Raw genomic sequence first — 17,869 nt, forward strand, 5'->3', positions numbered from 1 at the left:
CTAGGATCAGCTCCCCTTCCCACAATGCAAAACTGACCCAAGATCAGTGTCTAGGGGCAATTTCACCCTACTCCACTACAGTGCACTCCGCATGTAGTGATCAAATTCACACAATTTGATCGCTATAACGTTTCTATGATCGCATTCACTATAAGCGGCATGCACTGTTCTGTATATCTGAAACACTGGGACCCTGATGTGGTATGTGGAGCAATTCAAAAGGTTTTGGTTGAAAAGATAAAGGAATTGAGATCACATTGAAATTAAAAAAGGGGGATCATCAGACACACACAAATCATCAAGCTCTCTGACAGTCTTGGCGCCCCAACACACACACACGACATTAAGAGATGCAAAGGTATCGGTGGGCAGAAAGAAAGTACTGGAAGCCAGTGTTTTAAATTGTCCACTGTCAACTGTTAAACTGAGCATATGGGGCAAATCCAAACTTCCACTTATTAAGTCACATTTTCATTTAGTCTCTTATTGAAATCAATGCATGGTGAAAATTCGACTTCAGTGGAAGTTAGGATTCCCCCCTATGAGAAGAACTGTAGCCTGTTGGTCACTTCGAACTCTCCACTGGGTACAGGAGATAGGGACAGGGCTCTCCAACTGTGTTCCTGGAGAGCTACCGTCCCATAGGTTTTAACTCCAACCCTAATCTAGCGCACCTGTTTCTAATAATTAGCTGGTGGATAAGCTGAATCAGGCTAGTTACAACTGGGGTTGGAGCGAAAACCTACAGGACTGTAGCTCTCCAGGAACATGGTTGGAGAGCCCAGGGCCCGGTTTCCCGATTGAACTTAAGCTTACAAGTATTTTAACGAGGCATCGTTCCTATAAACACCACATAGAGAATGTTCATAAGTGCGTCGTCGGAGCATGTGTCGATACTGATAGGATCGAAAGAAAGTCGGCGCTGCTCTCGGATCAGCTTTCTCCATTCAAATTTTACTTTAGCATTAGAATTATTACACAATACTGACAACAGATCAACTCCTAGAGAGATTTTAAAACCTACTTGGCTGCAAATATTGAGGCGGTTTATTCTAATGCCAACCCTATAAAAACGCACTAAATCACAGATTTGGCATATCATTGCACACGTTACACAGCATGAAATATATTGAGACAAAAATTACAGACAGAAGCCTTGCAAAATAGAACTCATTGATTGAACTAGCCTATGATTGAAATATAGGCTATAGGCCTATGTAGCCTATACTGTATCTTCTTTTAATGCACTCATCTCTGTTCATTTGAAGCATTTTTATCCTTTGCTTGTTTGTAACAATTGCAAAAACATAGACAACTTTCAATTTGTAGTCAACTTCCTTCTGAAGTTAGCTGTGTCACAGAGAGACAGATCAACATCTTGATTCTATGTGTACTGGAGACATTCTGTGTATAAAGTGACGCAGAAGGGTAAAAAAGCATCCAACGACGCACTGTGCTGTTCTATGAGTGGTCTGGGGCAGTCGGTAAATAACAAGCATTTTCAAGTGAAACTTTACTAATGATGGTTTTGGGAAACAGCTCAGAGATTTAACGATGCTCCTACGAAGGTTCTAACGATGAACTTAGCCTTAAAAACCAGGCTCTGGTCTTTAACCTAGTCAGATGAATCGTTAGTGAGTAGTAGTACCTTGAGCTGGGTGTTGAAGGCGTCTATCTCCAGCAGTTTGGAGCGGGTCTCTCTCTCCACAGTGTCTAGCTGTTCTCTCAGCTGCTGCCGACTAGACTCCTTGACCTCCACCGCCTTCTGCAGCGACGCCAGGGAGTCTCCTGGACAGGGACGGGGTTGTATTTATTAGTGCCCAGCATAGCAATCTTTTCGTTTTGAGCCTAGTGAATATGACCCAGAGAGCAAGCGCCGTATCGGTTATTATAAACCGGGTGGTTCGAGCCATGAATGCTGATTGGCTGAAAGCCGTGGTATATCAGACCATATACCACGGGTATGAACATTTTTTATTTGTACTGTTCTAATTACTTTGGTAACCAGTTTATAACAGCAATAAGGCACCTAGGGCGTTTGTGGTATACGGCCAATATACCACGGCTAATGGCTGTATCCAGGTACTCCGCACTGCGTCATGCGTAAGAATGTAGCGGTGGTATATTGGTCATATACCACACCTCCTCTGGCCTTATTGCTTAAGTATAGTACGGCAGTCAGTCTTTCCCTTAGTTTTGTTTGCAGGTGGTGTACAAAGGCCTCTCAGGCAACAGATTGTCAATTAAAACTAATAGGCCAGATTATTTTATGTGGCGCTAGGTGGGGGGCACTTCCACACCTATACTACAGTAGGGGAAACACTGTAGTACAGGTTATAAATCAGTCCAATGTGGCCTACCCATGTACAGTATGATAGCATAGCTAGGACTAGCTAGCAATCAAGCTAAAGCTAACTACTCATTTATGACAAGTACATGGGGGAATAAAACAGTGCATTTATAGGGGAATTATTGTATCGACTTAGCAGAGAATTCACAAGCCATCTATAATAGCAAAGCATATAGTACATGGTCTGAGTCCCAAATGGCACCCTATTCCCTATATAGTGCACTACTTTTGATCAGGGATCTGGGCGACGCTCTCTGTTGAAAGATGTGCGGAGGTGAGATGAGGAAGCAGTACTTACTGTGCAGGCTGTTCTGTTGGACCTGTTTGAGTTGTTCGTTTAGACACTGTTTGTCAGGGATCAGCCTGCCGAGCCACTGCTGAGAGTCCTGGGGGAGACACACAGCAACGGCAAGTCTTAGGGAAACTGCATCTGTACTAGGGGTGTGAACTTCGGATCCCTAACTGTTTTTTTGTCGTCCCCCCCACTTAATTAAAATCACAGTGCAGTTATCACAAAACATACTATTTTCTGTGTTATAGCGATAGGCTATAAAGGCATGGGAAAGGTGAGTAATTCAAATAAAAGCAGAGAGGAAGAGGCAAACTTTAGGCTACTTTGGTGAATTTGCAAGGCAAGACATTGTGAGATGCAGATTACCAAAACATATGAGCACGTTTCTGCCTGCCCCTCCTCACCCTCCCTGTGATGAGGTGGTGATTAAGGAGTCAGGCGCAGGAGGGTAAATCACAGAATAACAGGCTTTAATCCGCAAAATACAGGTTTACGCAGAAATGCGTCAAACACACTCCAGGGCACAAAACAGGCGCACTGGAAAATACAAGGCATACGGGAAAGAAACTCCCGTCGATACACAATATACGAGCTCCACTAACCTCCACAAATAAACAATCACCCACAAGGACAAGGGGGCAGAGGGAACACTTGTACACAGCCCATCTGAAATTAGCCCACCCAACTACCTCATCCCTATATTGTTATTTATTTTGCTCTTTTGCACCCCAGTATCTCTATTTGCACATCATCTCTTGCACATCTAGCATTCCAGTGTTAATACTATTGTAATTATTTTGCACTATAGCCTATTTATTGCCTTACCTCCATAACTTGCTACATTTGCACACACTGTATATATATTTTCTGTTGTATTTTTGACTTTATGTTTTTTACCCCATATTTAACTCTGTGTTGTTTTTATCGCACTGCTTTGCTTTATCTTGGCCAGGTCGCAGTTGTAAATGAGAACTTGTTCTCAACTGGCTTACCTGGTTAAATAAAGGTGGGAAAAAAAAAAAAAAAAAAAAAATACACAGACTAATTAGGGGAATAGAACCAGGTGTGTGTGATTGACAAGACAATCGTGATGATGATTGGGGTGGCAGTGGTTAGTACTCCGGTGACGACGAACGCGGAAGCCTGCCCAAACAAGGAGGCGAGGCAGCCTCGGCGGAAGTCGTGACACTCCCTCCCTTGCGCTGGCCTGCCTGCTCGGTCTCTTTGCTAATGATCCAAGTGTGTGTTCAGTCTTCGGTCTGTTGTATGTAGAATATCCTAGCCAACTCATCGATTACCCTTTTCAGACATAATGGAATGTGGCCCCTTGAAAGCGCCTCGGCTACGGCATGTTTGTTTGTCTGTCTGTTAGGGTAGGCTACACTACAGACTTTTCTTCCCTGGAGATATGAAGGGGCATGCATTTTACTTGTCTGTAAAGGAATAAGGCATTTGAAGTGGGACTAACGTCCATCACTAGGTGTCACGAGAATGTTCCTATCTCAATGGTTGAACTCAACTATCACTCAAGCTTTGAATAATTCCCAGAGGTTGTAAGGCTCTGGTTAATAAATAATTAAACAAAGTCCCAGTCTGCAATAGTCCCCAAAGTGCAGAGCAAGTCCTTTTATTCACACACAAGTTCTTATCATAGGCTACTCCCTGCTTAGACGGGCTGTATTTTTCCATTAGGCCTCTACATGGTTTTCTCGTCTACAAGCCTCTCGCTTCCCCTCCCTAGGTGGGGACATCTGGTTTCCCATCAGACCCCTGCATGCATAGCTGCAAAAGACCACAAGGTCCTATTTCTTCTTTTGGCTTTATAATAATGTATGGAGTCATTTTGGAGTTACTATTATAAATAAGAATTGAATATGTTTCTAAACACTTCTACATTAATGTGGATGCTACCATAATGATGAGTGAGAAAGTTAAACGTCTAAATATCATACCCCACCAAAAATGCTAACTTCCCCTGTTATTGTAATGGTGAGGGTTGGGGGTCTTGGGGGAATGATATTTGTGCGTCTAACTTTCTCAGTCATCATTATTCACTATTCATTCAGGATTATCTTTAATCATGGTAGCATCCACATTAATGTAGAAGTGTTTAGAAACATATTCTATTCTTATTTAAAATAAAAAGTGACTCCAAAATTACACAATTCATTATTTACCATTCATTTCTATTGGGCACAAAATAATCTGAAACAACCAAAACAAACAGCCAATGCTTCCAAAAAATGTGTAGAGTCACAAGCTTGATGTAGTCATTGAGTGCTTTGTATATGGGACCAAATACTTAACTTTTTCCTACACAAGTGAATTTGTCCCCTAAAATGGGGGGACTATGTACAATAAGTGCTGTAATTTCTAAACAGTTCACCATATATGGATGAAAATACCCTCAAATTAAAGCTGACAGTATGCACATTGTTTGATTTCAAATCCAAACTTTTGGAGTATAGAGCCAAAAGTAGAAAAAAAGCTTCACTGTCCCAATAATTACATAGAGCACTGTGTGTTACACAAGGTGTGTACGTACCTGCAGCTGCTGTTGGAGGTGGGTGATCTCTGCGATGCGGATCTCGCGGTTCTTGTTGGTGCTCTCGATCTCATGCCGCTGGGCAGACAGGCGGAAGCGGATGTCCTGTAGCTTGCCCTCCAGCTGGCTCTTCTTGTCGTTCTGGGGGGGGGGGGGGGGGGGAGAGAATGAACTGAGAAACTAAATACCATACATTATTCTATTTTCTTCAAAAGAATAAAGCAAAGACATCTTGGGACTAAAGGTATGATTGTGTGTCTCTGTCTTTACCAGTGCCTCCAGCTCAAACTCCAGGGTCTTCTTGCGGGCTTTGAGCAGGACAATGTTTTCCTGCTCTCGGTTCCTCTGGGTCAGCAGCTCCTGCCGGCGGTTCCTCTCCCACTCCAACTGACGCTGGCGCTCCAGCTCCCGCTTCGCCGCCTACCCCGAGGAAACACAGAGGAAATGTTAAACTGTATACGTAGAAATTGTACAGAGCCAGCCGTGTTTGAGTGGTAACACTTCCAGTTCTATGCACACATTCAACTTCCTGCCGGAGACCTGGGTTCACCCCCATTACACCTCTTTCCCATCTCCCCCCCTCTCGACCTCCTCCCCTCCCTCTGCCTCTCCAGCTCCCTCTTTACTCTATCCTCCCTGTCCTCCTTACCCCTCTTTTCCTTCTCTATCCTCCTTCCCCGTCTTTTCCACCTCTCCTCACCTCTCTCCTCTCGATCTCCTTGCGTCTCTCCTCCTCCCGCTGCCTCTCCAGCTCCCTCTGCTTCTCCAGCTGCCTCTCCAGCTCCTGCTGCCGCCTCCTCTCCTGCTCCAGCCGCTCGCGCTCCTTCCTCTCCTGCTCCTCGCGCTCCAGCGCTGCCAGACGCTCCTGCTCCTTGCGCTGCAGCTCAAGCAGGGCCTGCCGACGCTTCTCCAGCTCCAGGTTGCCCCGCTCAAAGTTCTCCCGCTTCCTGTCCTCGAATGTCACTTTGGGGAGGGAGAGAGAGAGATAGAGGGGTCAGAGAGAGAGAGGGGTCAGAGAGAGAGAGAGCGCGAGAGAGACGGGGGACATATTTTGCCCTGTTGCCTAATTTTCAGGGGCATTTCTGGGAAAACTGGGGGCATTTTTATATACCATTTCTATTTATAAAGGAGCATTTTGCTGTGTGTTTAAAGGAGCAATCTGGGATAGGTAGATACATTTTTGGACTTTAGAATTGACGATACATAGCCATAGATTCTAGTAGAATATAACTAAAATGCTTGTGAGCTTAGTTCAACTGTCGTACCCCATCCGAACACAAAATATAAGCTCGTTTTAACTCCATTGTTCATTAACAATGTAATTGTAAACAAACACTGTATAGCTTCAGAACTATCATTTTGATCCCATGGATGGTCAGTCATTACATCCATAGATCTGTCTATGAATTTAAGAGTGGTTACGTTTCTCCAGCTTCTGTTTCTCGCTCTCTTGCTCCTCTTCGGCCTCCTCTTGGACCCGCTGGTCAGTGGAGTGCAGGCTGGTGAGAGACACCCCGCTACCGCTACGCACCCTCCTGGAGACGTACAACATCAGACCACAGTCAGTCAGAGCAGCTCACTAACCTACAGCACCTCATATGGGGCATGGATGGGCAGGACCAGGAGTTTTTCCTGACCGTGAGTCTTGACCAGGAAAGACTCCTGGCCGTGGTGTGGGGCAATAAGATCAATAAGGCATCTTTAGACAAGACTGCCTAAGGTAAGTGCCAGTATCAATGCATACACTGCAGACAGAGGTAGAGCTAAGGGGCATTGCCAGACAGCAGTGGATTGTACCTAAAGGTGGGGGGGATGAAGTCTGGGGGCAGGATAGGGGGCAGGGGCAGGCCGGACATGGCCATGTCAATCAGGTGCATGGCCAGGATGAACTCCTCGGCCGTCAGCTTGCCGTCCTGGTCGATGTCCGACAGGTTCCTACAGAGAAACAGGGAGAGGGAGAGAAAGACGTGGCGTGTTACCACCAGCCATGCACTTCCTGTCCTGTGACTAGCAGAGTGGAGGAAGGTGAAACACAGTGTCGTTTAGGAGCACCCTGACGACAACTGATCCGAGACCAGTTTTGCGTTTGACCCTCCTAAACAGCAACTGATTTATGACTAGTTTTGCAATATGATGGTTAAGCTGATCCTAGATCTGTGCCTAAAGGAAACTTCTACCCAGAGTCAGCGGAGAGAAGCAGTAGTCAGAGAACAGAGCGCAGTAACGTGTGAACATACAGGAATTAGGGCCAAATGTGCCAAAAGTATTGGCCCCACTCCCAGCTCTTACCATATGGATGCCAGCGAGGTCTGGGGCAAACTGGACTGCATCAGGATGGTTCTTGCTTGGGGTCCTGAAAGAAACAGCTCTTTTGAGAAACCTGATGTGGATTGGATAAACCGCAGTGTGTATTGTTGACAGACAAGGTCTTACCGGTGAGGTGGCCGCTCATCATCTTGTCATGGCTGTTGAAGAGCTGCCGGTACTTTAGCCGTGACGAGCTGGGAACAGCCCAGTCAATGGGAGGCTGGGAGGGCACAGGGGTGCTGAGATGGAGAGGGGGGAGACAATATTTTATTCAAAGCGTCTTTTCAAACAGACTTTTTGATAACACTGTAAGATCATATTTTATAACTTAGCTAGTCATGTTGGAAATAGATTTATAAATAGCTCGTTTTTGGATTGCGTAAACAGTAATTGTTTGATTGCGGGGATGCAGGTCTGTTCCAAACAAGTGTGCTTGCTCTAGTTCCTCAACGGCACAGCTAGCAGAGCTTATAGTTGAAGACTCTTCTTTGAGTCAACAAAGTGCATTGAAATTACTTAGGAACTGTGCACACTTTGGAGAGGTGTGTGGCCACTTGGAGACACCAGTTAGACCTCTCACTCAAACCCTTGTCATTTTTTGTCTTATGTTGCACCTACCCCAACATTTACAATAATATTCTTACCATGTAACTGAATGTATCCAGAGTATTTTCAGATTTCATTATCAACAAATGCGTCTGAAAAGTACAGTACAGTGCCTTGCAAAAGTATTCATCCCCCTTGGCGTTTCTCCTATTTTGTTGCATTACAACCTGTAATTTAAATTGATTTTTATTTGGATTTTATGTAATGGACATACACAAAATAGTTCAAATTGGTGAAGTGAAAATAAAAAAATTACTTGTTTCAAACAATTCTAAAAAATTATAACAGAAAAGTGGTGCGTGCATATGTATTCACCCCCTTTGCTATGAAGCCCCTAAATAAGATCTGGTGCAACCAATTGCCTTCAGAAGTCACATAATTAGTTAAATAAAGTCCACCTGTGTGCAATCTAAGTGTCACATGATCTCAGTATATATATAAACCTGTTCTGAAAGGCCCCAGAGTCTGCAACACCAATAAGCAAGGGGCACCACCAAGCAAGCAGCACCATGAAGACAAAGGAGCTCTCCAAACAGGTCAGGGACAAAGTTGTGGAGAAGTACAGATCAGGGTTGGGTTATAAAAAAATATCCCAAACTTTGAACATCCCACAGAGCACAATTAAATCCATTATTAAAAATGGAAAGAATATGGCACCACAACAAACCTGGCAAGAGAGGGCCGCCCACCAAAACTCACAGACCAGGCAAGGAGGGCATTAAATCTGAGGCAACAAAGAGACCAACGATAACCCTGAAGGAGCTGCAAAGCTCCACAGAGAAGATTGGAGTATCTGTCCATAGGACCACTTTAAGCCGTACACTCCACAGAGCTGAGCTTTACGGAAGAGTGGCCAGAAAAAAGCCCTTGCTTAAAATAAAATAATAAGCAAAACACGTTCGCCAAAAGGATTGTGGGAGACTCCCCAAACATATGGAAGAAGGTACTCTGGTCAGATGAGACTAAAATTGAGCTTTTTGGCATCAAGGAAAATGTCTGGGACAAACCCAAAACCTTGCATCACCCCGAGAACACCATCCCCACAGTGAAGCATGGTGGTGGCAGCATCATGCTGTGGGGATGTTTTTCATTGGTGGATGGCGCTAAATACAGGGATATTCTTGAGGGAAACCTGTTTCAGTCTTCCATAGATTTGAGACTGGGACGGAGGTTCACCTTCCAGCAGGACAATGACCCTAATTATACTGCTAAAGCAACACTTGAGTGGTTTAAGGGGAAACATTTAAATGTCTTGGAATGGCCTAGTCAAAGCCCAGACCTCAATCCAATTGAGAATCTGTGGTATGACTTAAAGATTGCTGTACACCAGCAGAACCCATCCAACTTGAAGGAGCTGGAGCAGTTTTGCCTTGAAGAATGGGAAAAAATCCCAGTGGCTAGATGTGCCAAGCTTATAGAGACATACCCCAAGAGACTTGCAGCTGTAATTGGTGCAAAAGATGGCTCTACAAAGTATTGACTTTGGGGGGGTGAATAGTTATGCACGCTCAAGTTCAGTTTTTTTGTCTTATTTGTTTCAACTGACAAAATGGGACGTAGCCTGTTCATCTCTCTTTTTAACAAAGGGATCTCCTCTCAAAGTGATGTGATGGCTTTTTAATGAGCTAGCCTGTTGTGTGTTCAAAAAAAGACTCAGTGCCTTGATAAAATTAGAGTATGCAGCAGTCTAATAAGCCCAAACACAGCTACATTTGTCCCTTTGAGTTTGGGCCCAGCGAGCAGGGGCCATTCTTCCAAGTGGGTGACATGTGACTCACCTAGTAGTCTCAAAGGACTGTCCCTGCAGCTTGGCACTGGAGCGGTTGAAAGAAGAGCTTTTGTTGAGTGTCGTGGCTGAAAGAGAGAGAGAGAGAGAGATGAGAGAAAGAGACCGAGAGAGGCGGGGAGCAGAATAAAACGGGGAATCACAAAAGGAATTTGTTAGTGAGGTTAAGAAAGGATTAAATCAACAAAGTGGAGATGATCTAAAACGTTGCCAGAGGGCTTCACTGTCATTCACCAGAACTCCACTTTGACTATTCAGTGGCGTGTCTAACGGCGATGCTGATTGGTCCATACCTGGGTGGGAGAAGCCAGTCATTGGTGCTCCGTTGGCCATGGGGGGTACAGACGGGGGAACCGATGACACCAGAGGGGGGGACATACCCACCCCTGGCATAGGAGGCATGGGTAATGGAGGGACTGCTGGGAGGCCTGGCATTACCCCTAAACCATGCATTCCTGCAGGGTGGAATGAAGTAAAGTATGTCAGACAAACATAAGACAACAGACCTCTATTCATTTTCTATTGACAAGCCTATTCTTTTAACACTGTGTCTACAAGTGCTGAATTCTGACTGATTCTCTTGAAAATGTACGATATTTCTCTGGTCATAAACAAGCAGTGCCTTCCTAGAGACAGCAATATGCCCTGGTAGTCAGGGGGAGCAACACTATATTGACCCAGACCGTTGCCTGTTCAAATAACAGAAACGGCATATTATGGTTGTGCTTTGAGATAGTAGGTAATCAGGTAGTTAAAGGTTTTAAATTAAATTGCCCCAGTGAAACATTTAGCAATGTACATAGATGGTGCAGATGATATGGCTTTGAGCACTCTAAAGTCCATTTAGTTAATGGTGGCCATTGGGACTGTAACATGGGTGTATCTCATAGCCTAGGGCATACTCTCCTAGTGTCTTTTACATCACCTGCACTGAACTGAAGAAAGAACAAGTGGACAGGTCAAAGCAAAAATGTAAAAAAATTCCATCCGCCACACTGCTTTTACCTATCCTGCTGTACAGATCAGTGCAGATGGAAGAAAGGAAGCCACTTTAGACTATTGAGATGCACCCTGCCCCTGTCTTGTCCCTTACCGAAGGGTGCGGTGGGCGGCGGAGGCAGGGTGAGGGGCGGCTGCTTCATGGAGGGGGGCAGAGAGGGGGGCAGGGGGTGACCCTGCAGCTTGAGCTTGATCAGCTTCATGGCGATGGAGAACTCGTGCATGTCCATCTTCCCATCATTGTTCATATCGGCCAGGGCCCTGAGAGAAGGAGAGAGAGCGAGAGAGGGAGAAAGTAAAGAGATATGATTACATTATGCTGATTATTATCATTGTTGTTCTGAATCTCAGCTTTAGCAATATGTCCTTGTGAATGTCATGTCGATAAAGCAATTGGAGAGAGAGAGAGTGACAGTGGAGTGGAAGACGGAGAGAGGAGAATGACAAAAACAAGAGAAAAGCAAAGAGAAAGAGAGAGAACAGTGGTTGACATTAGCAGCAGATTGAGTTAAGAATGGGAGAGATGGAGGGAGAGGAAGCAGAGAGGAGACACTCACCATATCTGTGCGAGGATGGGAGGAGGCAGGCCTGACTGCAGGAAGAAATTCCTGGCCTGGTCACCTACGGACAATGAGAAGGGAAAATAATATTATAATACTGTTGAGTCTGTTGGACACCATTATGGATATATCTATTCAAACACACAGAGAGAAAAAAGCCAGTTGGTTCCTCTTTCAATTTGAACACAATCATCAATTTTGAGATGTATGAAATGACTGGGGATTGCGAAATACTTATTGCTGAAGGAGCAGAGTGAAACAAGCACTTATACTTCTCTAAAATGATGAGAGGAGGTTGTGCAAGGTTGTGTTGAAAATAAAAACACCAAGGCAATGATATCAGATGATCAGTGTGAGTGTGAGTGACTGAAATGTCATTTCTGATAGTGAGGAGAGTGGAGAATGACGTTGCTTGGGGGAGTGGAGAATGACTTGCTTGCTACTGTGTGGGCTGTAGGGAATGAAACACTTCAAGGCCCGCCCTAGCCTCAGTCCACCAGGCTTCATTAACCCTTCACCTTTGACCTGGTACTGTGTGTGTGTGTGTGTGTGTGTGTGTGTGTGTGTGTGTGAGATATAAGACAAAGTCCTTATCAAGTGATCTTCTGCTATCTTCAAGTAACTTCTGCCTGACATGATGCTGTACTGCAAAGACTGTCCTCCACCACTCTTTCCCTTCATTTGTCCATCCCCTCCCCCCTCCCCTGCTGTGAGTGAAGCTGACCTGTGATGTAGCCAGCTGGTGTGGGGGCCAGGCTGACAAACTGCTGGTCATGTTTGGCTCGCTCGTCCAGAGAGATCACCCAGGCGTCCAGACCCCCTGAGAGAGAAAGATCAGTTGAAGCTCTCACCTGGCCTGTGTGTGGTTCAGTTAAGTGTCTGTATAGTCATGGAATTCAGCATTAAGGTGAGAGTCGGGGGGAGAAAGAGAGAGAGAGAGAGAGAGAGAGAGAAAGAGAGAGAGAGAGAGGGGAGTAAATGAAGTGGTGGTTGGTGATCTGAGGTTACCACCATACAGCAAGTCTGCGTCCCAAATGCCACCCAATTTCCTATATAGTAGGTTAGGGGTATTCAACTATTATCCTACGAGGTACGGAGCCTGCTGGTTTTCTGTTCTACCTGATCATTAATTGCACCCACCTGGTGACTCAGGTTGAAATCAGTCCAGGATTAAAGGGGAGCAATGCTAAAATGCAGTGGAACTGGCTTCGAAGGTTCAGAGTTGAGTTTGAGTAATCTACTAATGTTCTGTATTATGTCATGTTTCATGTTTTGTGTGGACCCCAGTAAGAGTAGCTGCTGCTTTTGCAACAGCTAATGGGGATCCTAATAAAAAATACCAAATCCTGACTGGTTGCATCACCGCCTGGTATGGCAACTGCTCGGCCTCCGACCGCAAGGCACTACAGAGGGTAATGCGTACGGCCCGGTACATCACTGGGGCCAAGCTTCCTGCCATCCAGGACCTCTATACCAGGTGGTGTCAGAGGAAGGCCCTAAAAATTGCCAAAGACTCCAGCCACCCTAGTCATAGACACGGCAATTTATTTAAACTTCAGTTTATTTTGGTAAATACTTTCTTAACACGTCTTTTTCTTAAAACTGCATTGTTGTTTAAGTAAGCATTTCACTGTAAGGTCTACACCCGTTTTATTCGGCGCACGTGACAAATACAATTTTATTTGATTTCTCACACACATACAGACGGTTGTGACACAAACAAACACACACACACACACAGTGTGCCAGTCAGACGGCTGTCAATCTGGTTGGGTGGCGGGTGGCACTCACCTCCGAAGGGCGTGGGAAACTGAGCCATTGTTCAGTCAACTGCAGCCTCGCTGCAAACACCTGAAAGACAGGAAGGTCCACTACAGTCACACTACTGTGTCTATCCTCTCCTCTTCGCTCTTCTCCTCTCAAAAGACAGATGCTCCCCTCAAAGGAGGAAATCAAAGCAGTTTCATGTTCTATGGCTTTTTCCATTCCTTTCCTCAGGGGGAGGGAAGGCCAGGCAGCAAGTTGTTAACAAACAGATAAACATTTTGCAGCAGAGACTTGTAATGACTTGTTTGGTAATAGGTAGATAGGCCTACATGCATCACTTGACTGTAAAGTACAGTGAGTAGGTCAGTGGTGTTGCACTGGCAGCCAAATGGTTGTCATGGGGTGCATCCCAAAAGGCACCTTTATAGTGCATTGCTTACTGGTCAAAGGTAATGCACTATAAAAAGGGAATAGGGTGCCATTTGAGACGTAGCCATGATGTACGGGTGGATTGTCATCTGGATAACAACACTGAATCGAGGCTAGCAACACTGAACCATGCATGAGAGCATCAGCCGTTCCGGACGACTGTGTGATCACGCTCTCCGTAGCCGATGTGAGTAACACTTTTCTCACAAGGCCGCAGGGCCAGACGGATTACCAGGACGCGTACTCAGAGCATTTTCAACCTCTACCTGACCCAGTCTGTAATGTTTCAAGCAGACCACCATAGTACCTGTGCCCAAGAACGCCAAGGTAACATGTCTAAATGATTATCACCACATAACACTCATCTGTAGCCATGAAATGCTTTGAAAGGCTGGTCATGGCTCACATCAACACCATCATCCCAGACACCGTGGACCAACTCCAATTGACATACCGCCCCAACAGATCCACAGATTACGCAATTGCTATTGAATTCCACACTGCTATTTCCCATCTAGACAAAAGGAACACCTACGTGAAAATGCTATTCATTGACTATAGCTCAGCGTTCAACACCATAGAGCCCTCCAAGCTCATCCCAAAGCTAAGGACCCTGGAATTAAACACTTCCCTCTGCAACTGGACCCTGGACACACACGACACCAACACCATCATTAAGTTTGCCTACAACACGGTGGTAGGCCAGATCACCGATGATACAGGGTGGCAGGTAGACTAGTGGTTAAGAGCGTTGGGCCAGTAACCAAAAGGTTGCTGGTTCAAATCCCTGAGCCGACTAGGTGAAAAATCTGTCGATGTGCCCTTGAGCAAGGCACTTAAACCCAATGTATCCTGTAAGTAGCTCTGGATAAGAGCGTCTGCTAAATACCTCATAAAAAAGTATTAAATATTGCCTACAGGGAGGAGGTAAGAGACCTGGCAGAGTGGTACCAGGACAACAACCTCAACGTGAGCAAAACAAAGGAGCTGATCGTGGACTAGAGGAAACGGAGGGCCAAGCACGCCCCCATCCACATCGCCAGGGCTCTAGTGGAGCAGGTTGAAAGCTTTAAGTTCCTTGGTGTCCAGCAACTGCTTGGCATCCGACCGCAAGGCGCTACAGAGAAGAGTACGTATGGCCCAGTACATCACTGTGGACGAGATTCCTGTCATCCAAGACCTCTATACCAGGCGGTGTCAGAGGAAGGACGTAAAACAAAACAAAAAAAGACTCCAGCCACTCCTGCTACCGCACAGCAAGTGGTACAGATGCATCAAGTTTGGAACCAACAGGACCCTGAACAGCAGCCATAAGACTGCTAAATAGTTAACCAATAGCTACCCTGAATATCTGCATTGACCCTTTTTGCACTAACTCTTTTGACTCATCACATGCGCTGCTGTTACTGTTTGTCTATCCTGTTGCCTAGTCACTTTATCCCTACATCTACATATATTCATCAATTACCTCGTACCCCTGCACATCAACTCGGTACTGGCACCGTCTATATAGCAAAGTTATCATTACTATTTTTGTATATTTCTATTATTTCTCATTTTTTTCTCACTGCATTGTTGGGAAGGGCCCGTATGTAAGCGTTTCACTGTTATTCTATACCTGTTGTTTACGACGCATGTGACAAATAACATTTGGATTTGATTTTCATTAGGCAGAACTCTGGCCTTAAATGGCCTAGCTACATCCTGCGGTGGGTGTCACAAGAGGGGAGGAAGGGGGACGGAGGGGCCCTCTTCATGTTTTTATGAAGGGGAGGAATGAGATACAAAGAGGGGGGGAAGATGGAGGGAGAGCGAACGGAGGAGAGGCAGAGAGGCAATGTTATCTCCCAGCTGTGTAAACGTCATGGTGAGAGAGGACGGCCATAGCCGGAGAATCAATAAAACAAAGACATGGGGGAAGGGAGCAGCACACACATACACACACCCCCCCAAGGTATTTTAATCAGAGCCAGACCACCCCTCCCGTACAGCCCTCACAGTGGGAGCCCCAAGCAGGCTGAAACATTTCAATGGCACGGAGACACAGACACTGTATCCTTCTCTTTGTTCATAAAAAATAAGTTATTTCCTACGACATTCGCATCCTAGGCAGTCCGTTTAAAAAATATATATAAAAAAGAGAAAAAAACGAAATAAAAGCTTGTTCGTGTGCGTTAATTACAGGAGGAGTGACTGTTTCAGGCGCTTTGAAGGGTTCTGTTTTGTAAGAGCAGAGCCAGGCCAGCAGTGCACTGACGCTGCTGCCAGCTTCGCTCTCTGTCCTCCAGGCAGAAAGGCTCGAGTCAACACAAAGTGCAGAGACAGAGCGGAGCATATTACCATGCTGTTCCACAGTGATTCACCATCCTCCACTTCATTCACATCACATCTCCCTGGAGAGGCGCACAAGAGCCTCGTCACACACTACGTCTGAGAATAGCCTCACACTTACTGACTCACTCAGACAGGCACTCCTCACACATACCAAGCAAATGAGGGCCGAGCGCAGTAAGTGGGGGGGCAAGGCTGTTTTGTCCCTCTGACCTAGTTTCTGATTGTCTTTGGTGGTGATGACCCTATTCCCTTTATAGTGCACAACAAAGTTGTTTTTGTTGTCATTTTTATTATTTCTACCCCTTTTTCTCCCCAATTTTTGTGGTATCCAATTGGTAGTTACAGTCTTGTCCCATCGTTGCAACTCCCGTACGGACTCGGGAGAGGCTAAGGTCGAGAGCTGTGCGTCCTCCGAAACACAACCCAGCCAAGCCGCACTGCTTCTTGACACAATGCCCACTTAACCCGGAAGCCAGCCGCACCAATGAAGCCTGGCGACCGTGTCAGCATGCACTGCGCCCGGCCCGCAACCGGAGTCGCTAGTGCGCGACGGGACAAGAATATCCCTGCCGGCCAAACCCTCCCCTAACCTGGACAACGCTGGGCCAACTGTGCGCCGCCCCATGGGTCTCCCGGTCGCTGCCGGCTGTGTCAGCCTGGACTCGAACCAGGATCTCTAGTTACCACTGCGCCACTCGGGAGAATAGTGCACAACTTTTGACCAAGGTTATGGTCAAGGTAGTGCACTACATTAGGAATAGGGCACCATTTGGGATGCACCCACACAGACAGGGAGGGAAGGTTAGAGAAGGATTCTATGGAATTATCAGTTTGCTTGTTGTTGTTGTTCCAGCCAGCCAGGACCGGGGCTCTGATGTCACTGGTCTGGGACTGGAAGGTGGATTTATCTGCATAATCTGATCACTTAGCAAGCTCCTGTTGTGGTGGAACGCCCATAATAAGACAGACAGGCTAGACGCCTAGGGCTGGGGCTAGTAGACAAGTGCACCGCAGCACATGATGTCATAGCAGAGGTTTGCAGTCTGAGGGAGGGCACGGCCCAATGCAGGGTCAGAAGTTGAACTCCTGTGACAGACAACAAACAGACACAGATGGATGGACAGACACACAGAAACCTGGCACACAGGTGAAGGGGATAATTGTTCTTGGAAACATGCGGGCAGTAATCAACTGGCTACATAGCCTATTCCGCAGAAGACAAGCTAGGCCAGGCCTATTTAATTTTTGAAGGACATCACATTACGAGTTGGATTCTGTATTGTTTTTGCAGATTAAATACAATTACAAATACATAAAAAGGACGCTTATGATTTTTCAGGATGGCCAATCACTACATACACCCATGTTACATACACCCCTGTTCCACCCTTCTAAGGCAGACTGTCATATTAACACAGTAACACTAACTAATAGACAAAGAGGTGAGTCATTACTTCGGTCATGACTGAGTCCTACTTCTCCTCAGAGTCTAAGGCTTAGACACCAATTTACTCTCTCCTCTCCAGTGTTCTGAGCTGGGGCGACAGGTAGCTTAGTGGGTAAGAGCGTTGTGCCAGTAACCGAAAGGTCGCTGGTTCTAATCCCCGAGCCTACTAGGTGAAAAATATGTCGATGTGCCCTTGAGCAAGGCACTTAACCCTACTTGCTCCTGTAAGTCGCTCTGGATAAGAGCGTCTGCTAAATGACTAAAATGTAAATGTAAAATGTTCTCATCGCTCAGCAGTTTTATGGCCTGTAGTATAAAACTTCTCTCCTCCAGCCCCTCTGTGGGCCTCTAAGTGTCCCACTATTTCATGCACCACTTCCCTCTTTTTAATAGGCCCAACACAGGAAGCGGGTATTGTTTGGCCCTGTATACTGCAGTGTAAAATAT

At 45.8% G+C, this 17,869-nt stretch overlaps 1 protein-coding gene across 5 annotated transcripts in view; it reads right to left on the reverse strand.

Annotated features, from left to right (window-relative positions):
* Nucleotides 1–17,869, reverse strand: part of itsn1 (intersectin 1 (SH3 domain protein)) — a 55,576-nt gene that overhangs the window by 26,588 nt on the left and 11,119 nt on the right. For all 5 annotated transcript variants that reach the window (XM_041868183.2, XM_041868181.2, XM_041868180.2 and 2 more), the window contains exons 2-16: nucleotides 13,237–13,296; nucleotides 12,170–12,265; nucleotides 11,443–11,506; nucleotides 10,980–11,146; nucleotides 10,180–10,341; nucleotides 9,879–9,954; nucleotides 7,621–7,733; nucleotides 7,477–7,540; nucleotides 6,985–7,122; nucleotides 6,610–6,722; nucleotides 5,888–6,150; nucleotides 5,458–5,607; nucleotides 5,188–5,328; nucleotides 2,649–2,736; nucleotides 1,649–1,788 (exon numbers count right to left, since the gene is read on the reverse strand). In XM_041868183.2, the coding sequence (XP_041724117.1) occupies nucleotides 1,649–1,788; nucleotides 2,649–2,736; nucleotides 5,188–5,328; nucleotides 5,458–5,607; nucleotides 5,888–6,150; nucleotides 6,610–6,722; nucleotides 6,985–7,122; nucleotides 7,477–7,540; nucleotides 7,621–7,733; nucleotides 9,879–9,954; nucleotides 10,180–10,341; nucleotides 10,980–11,146; nucleotides 11,443–11,506; nucleotides 12,170–12,265; nucleotides 13,237–13,264 (1,803 nt within the window). In that variant the 5' untranslated portion in view covers nucleotides 13,265–13,296. The remainder of the gene's footprint in view (nucleotides 1–1,648; nucleotides 1,789–2,648; nucleotides 2,737–5,187; nucleotides 5,329–5,457; nucleotides 5,608–5,887; nucleotides 6,151–6,609; nucleotides 6,723–6,984; nucleotides 7,123–7,476; nucleotides 7,541–7,620; nucleotides 7,734–9,878; nucleotides 9,955–10,179; nucleotides 10,342–10,979; nucleotides 11,147–11,442; nucleotides 11,507–12,169; nucleotides 12,266–13,236; nucleotides 13,297–17,869) is intronic.

The sequence above is a fragment of the Coregonus clupeaformis genome, chromosome 22, assembly GCF_020615455.1.
Source record: "Coregonus clupeaformis isolate EN_2021a chromosome 22, ASM2061545v1, whole genome shotgun sequence".
NCBI classification, from domain to species: domain Eukaryota; kingdom Metazoa; phylum Chordata; class Actinopteri; order Salmoniformes; family Salmonidae; genus Coregonus; species Coregonus clupeaformis.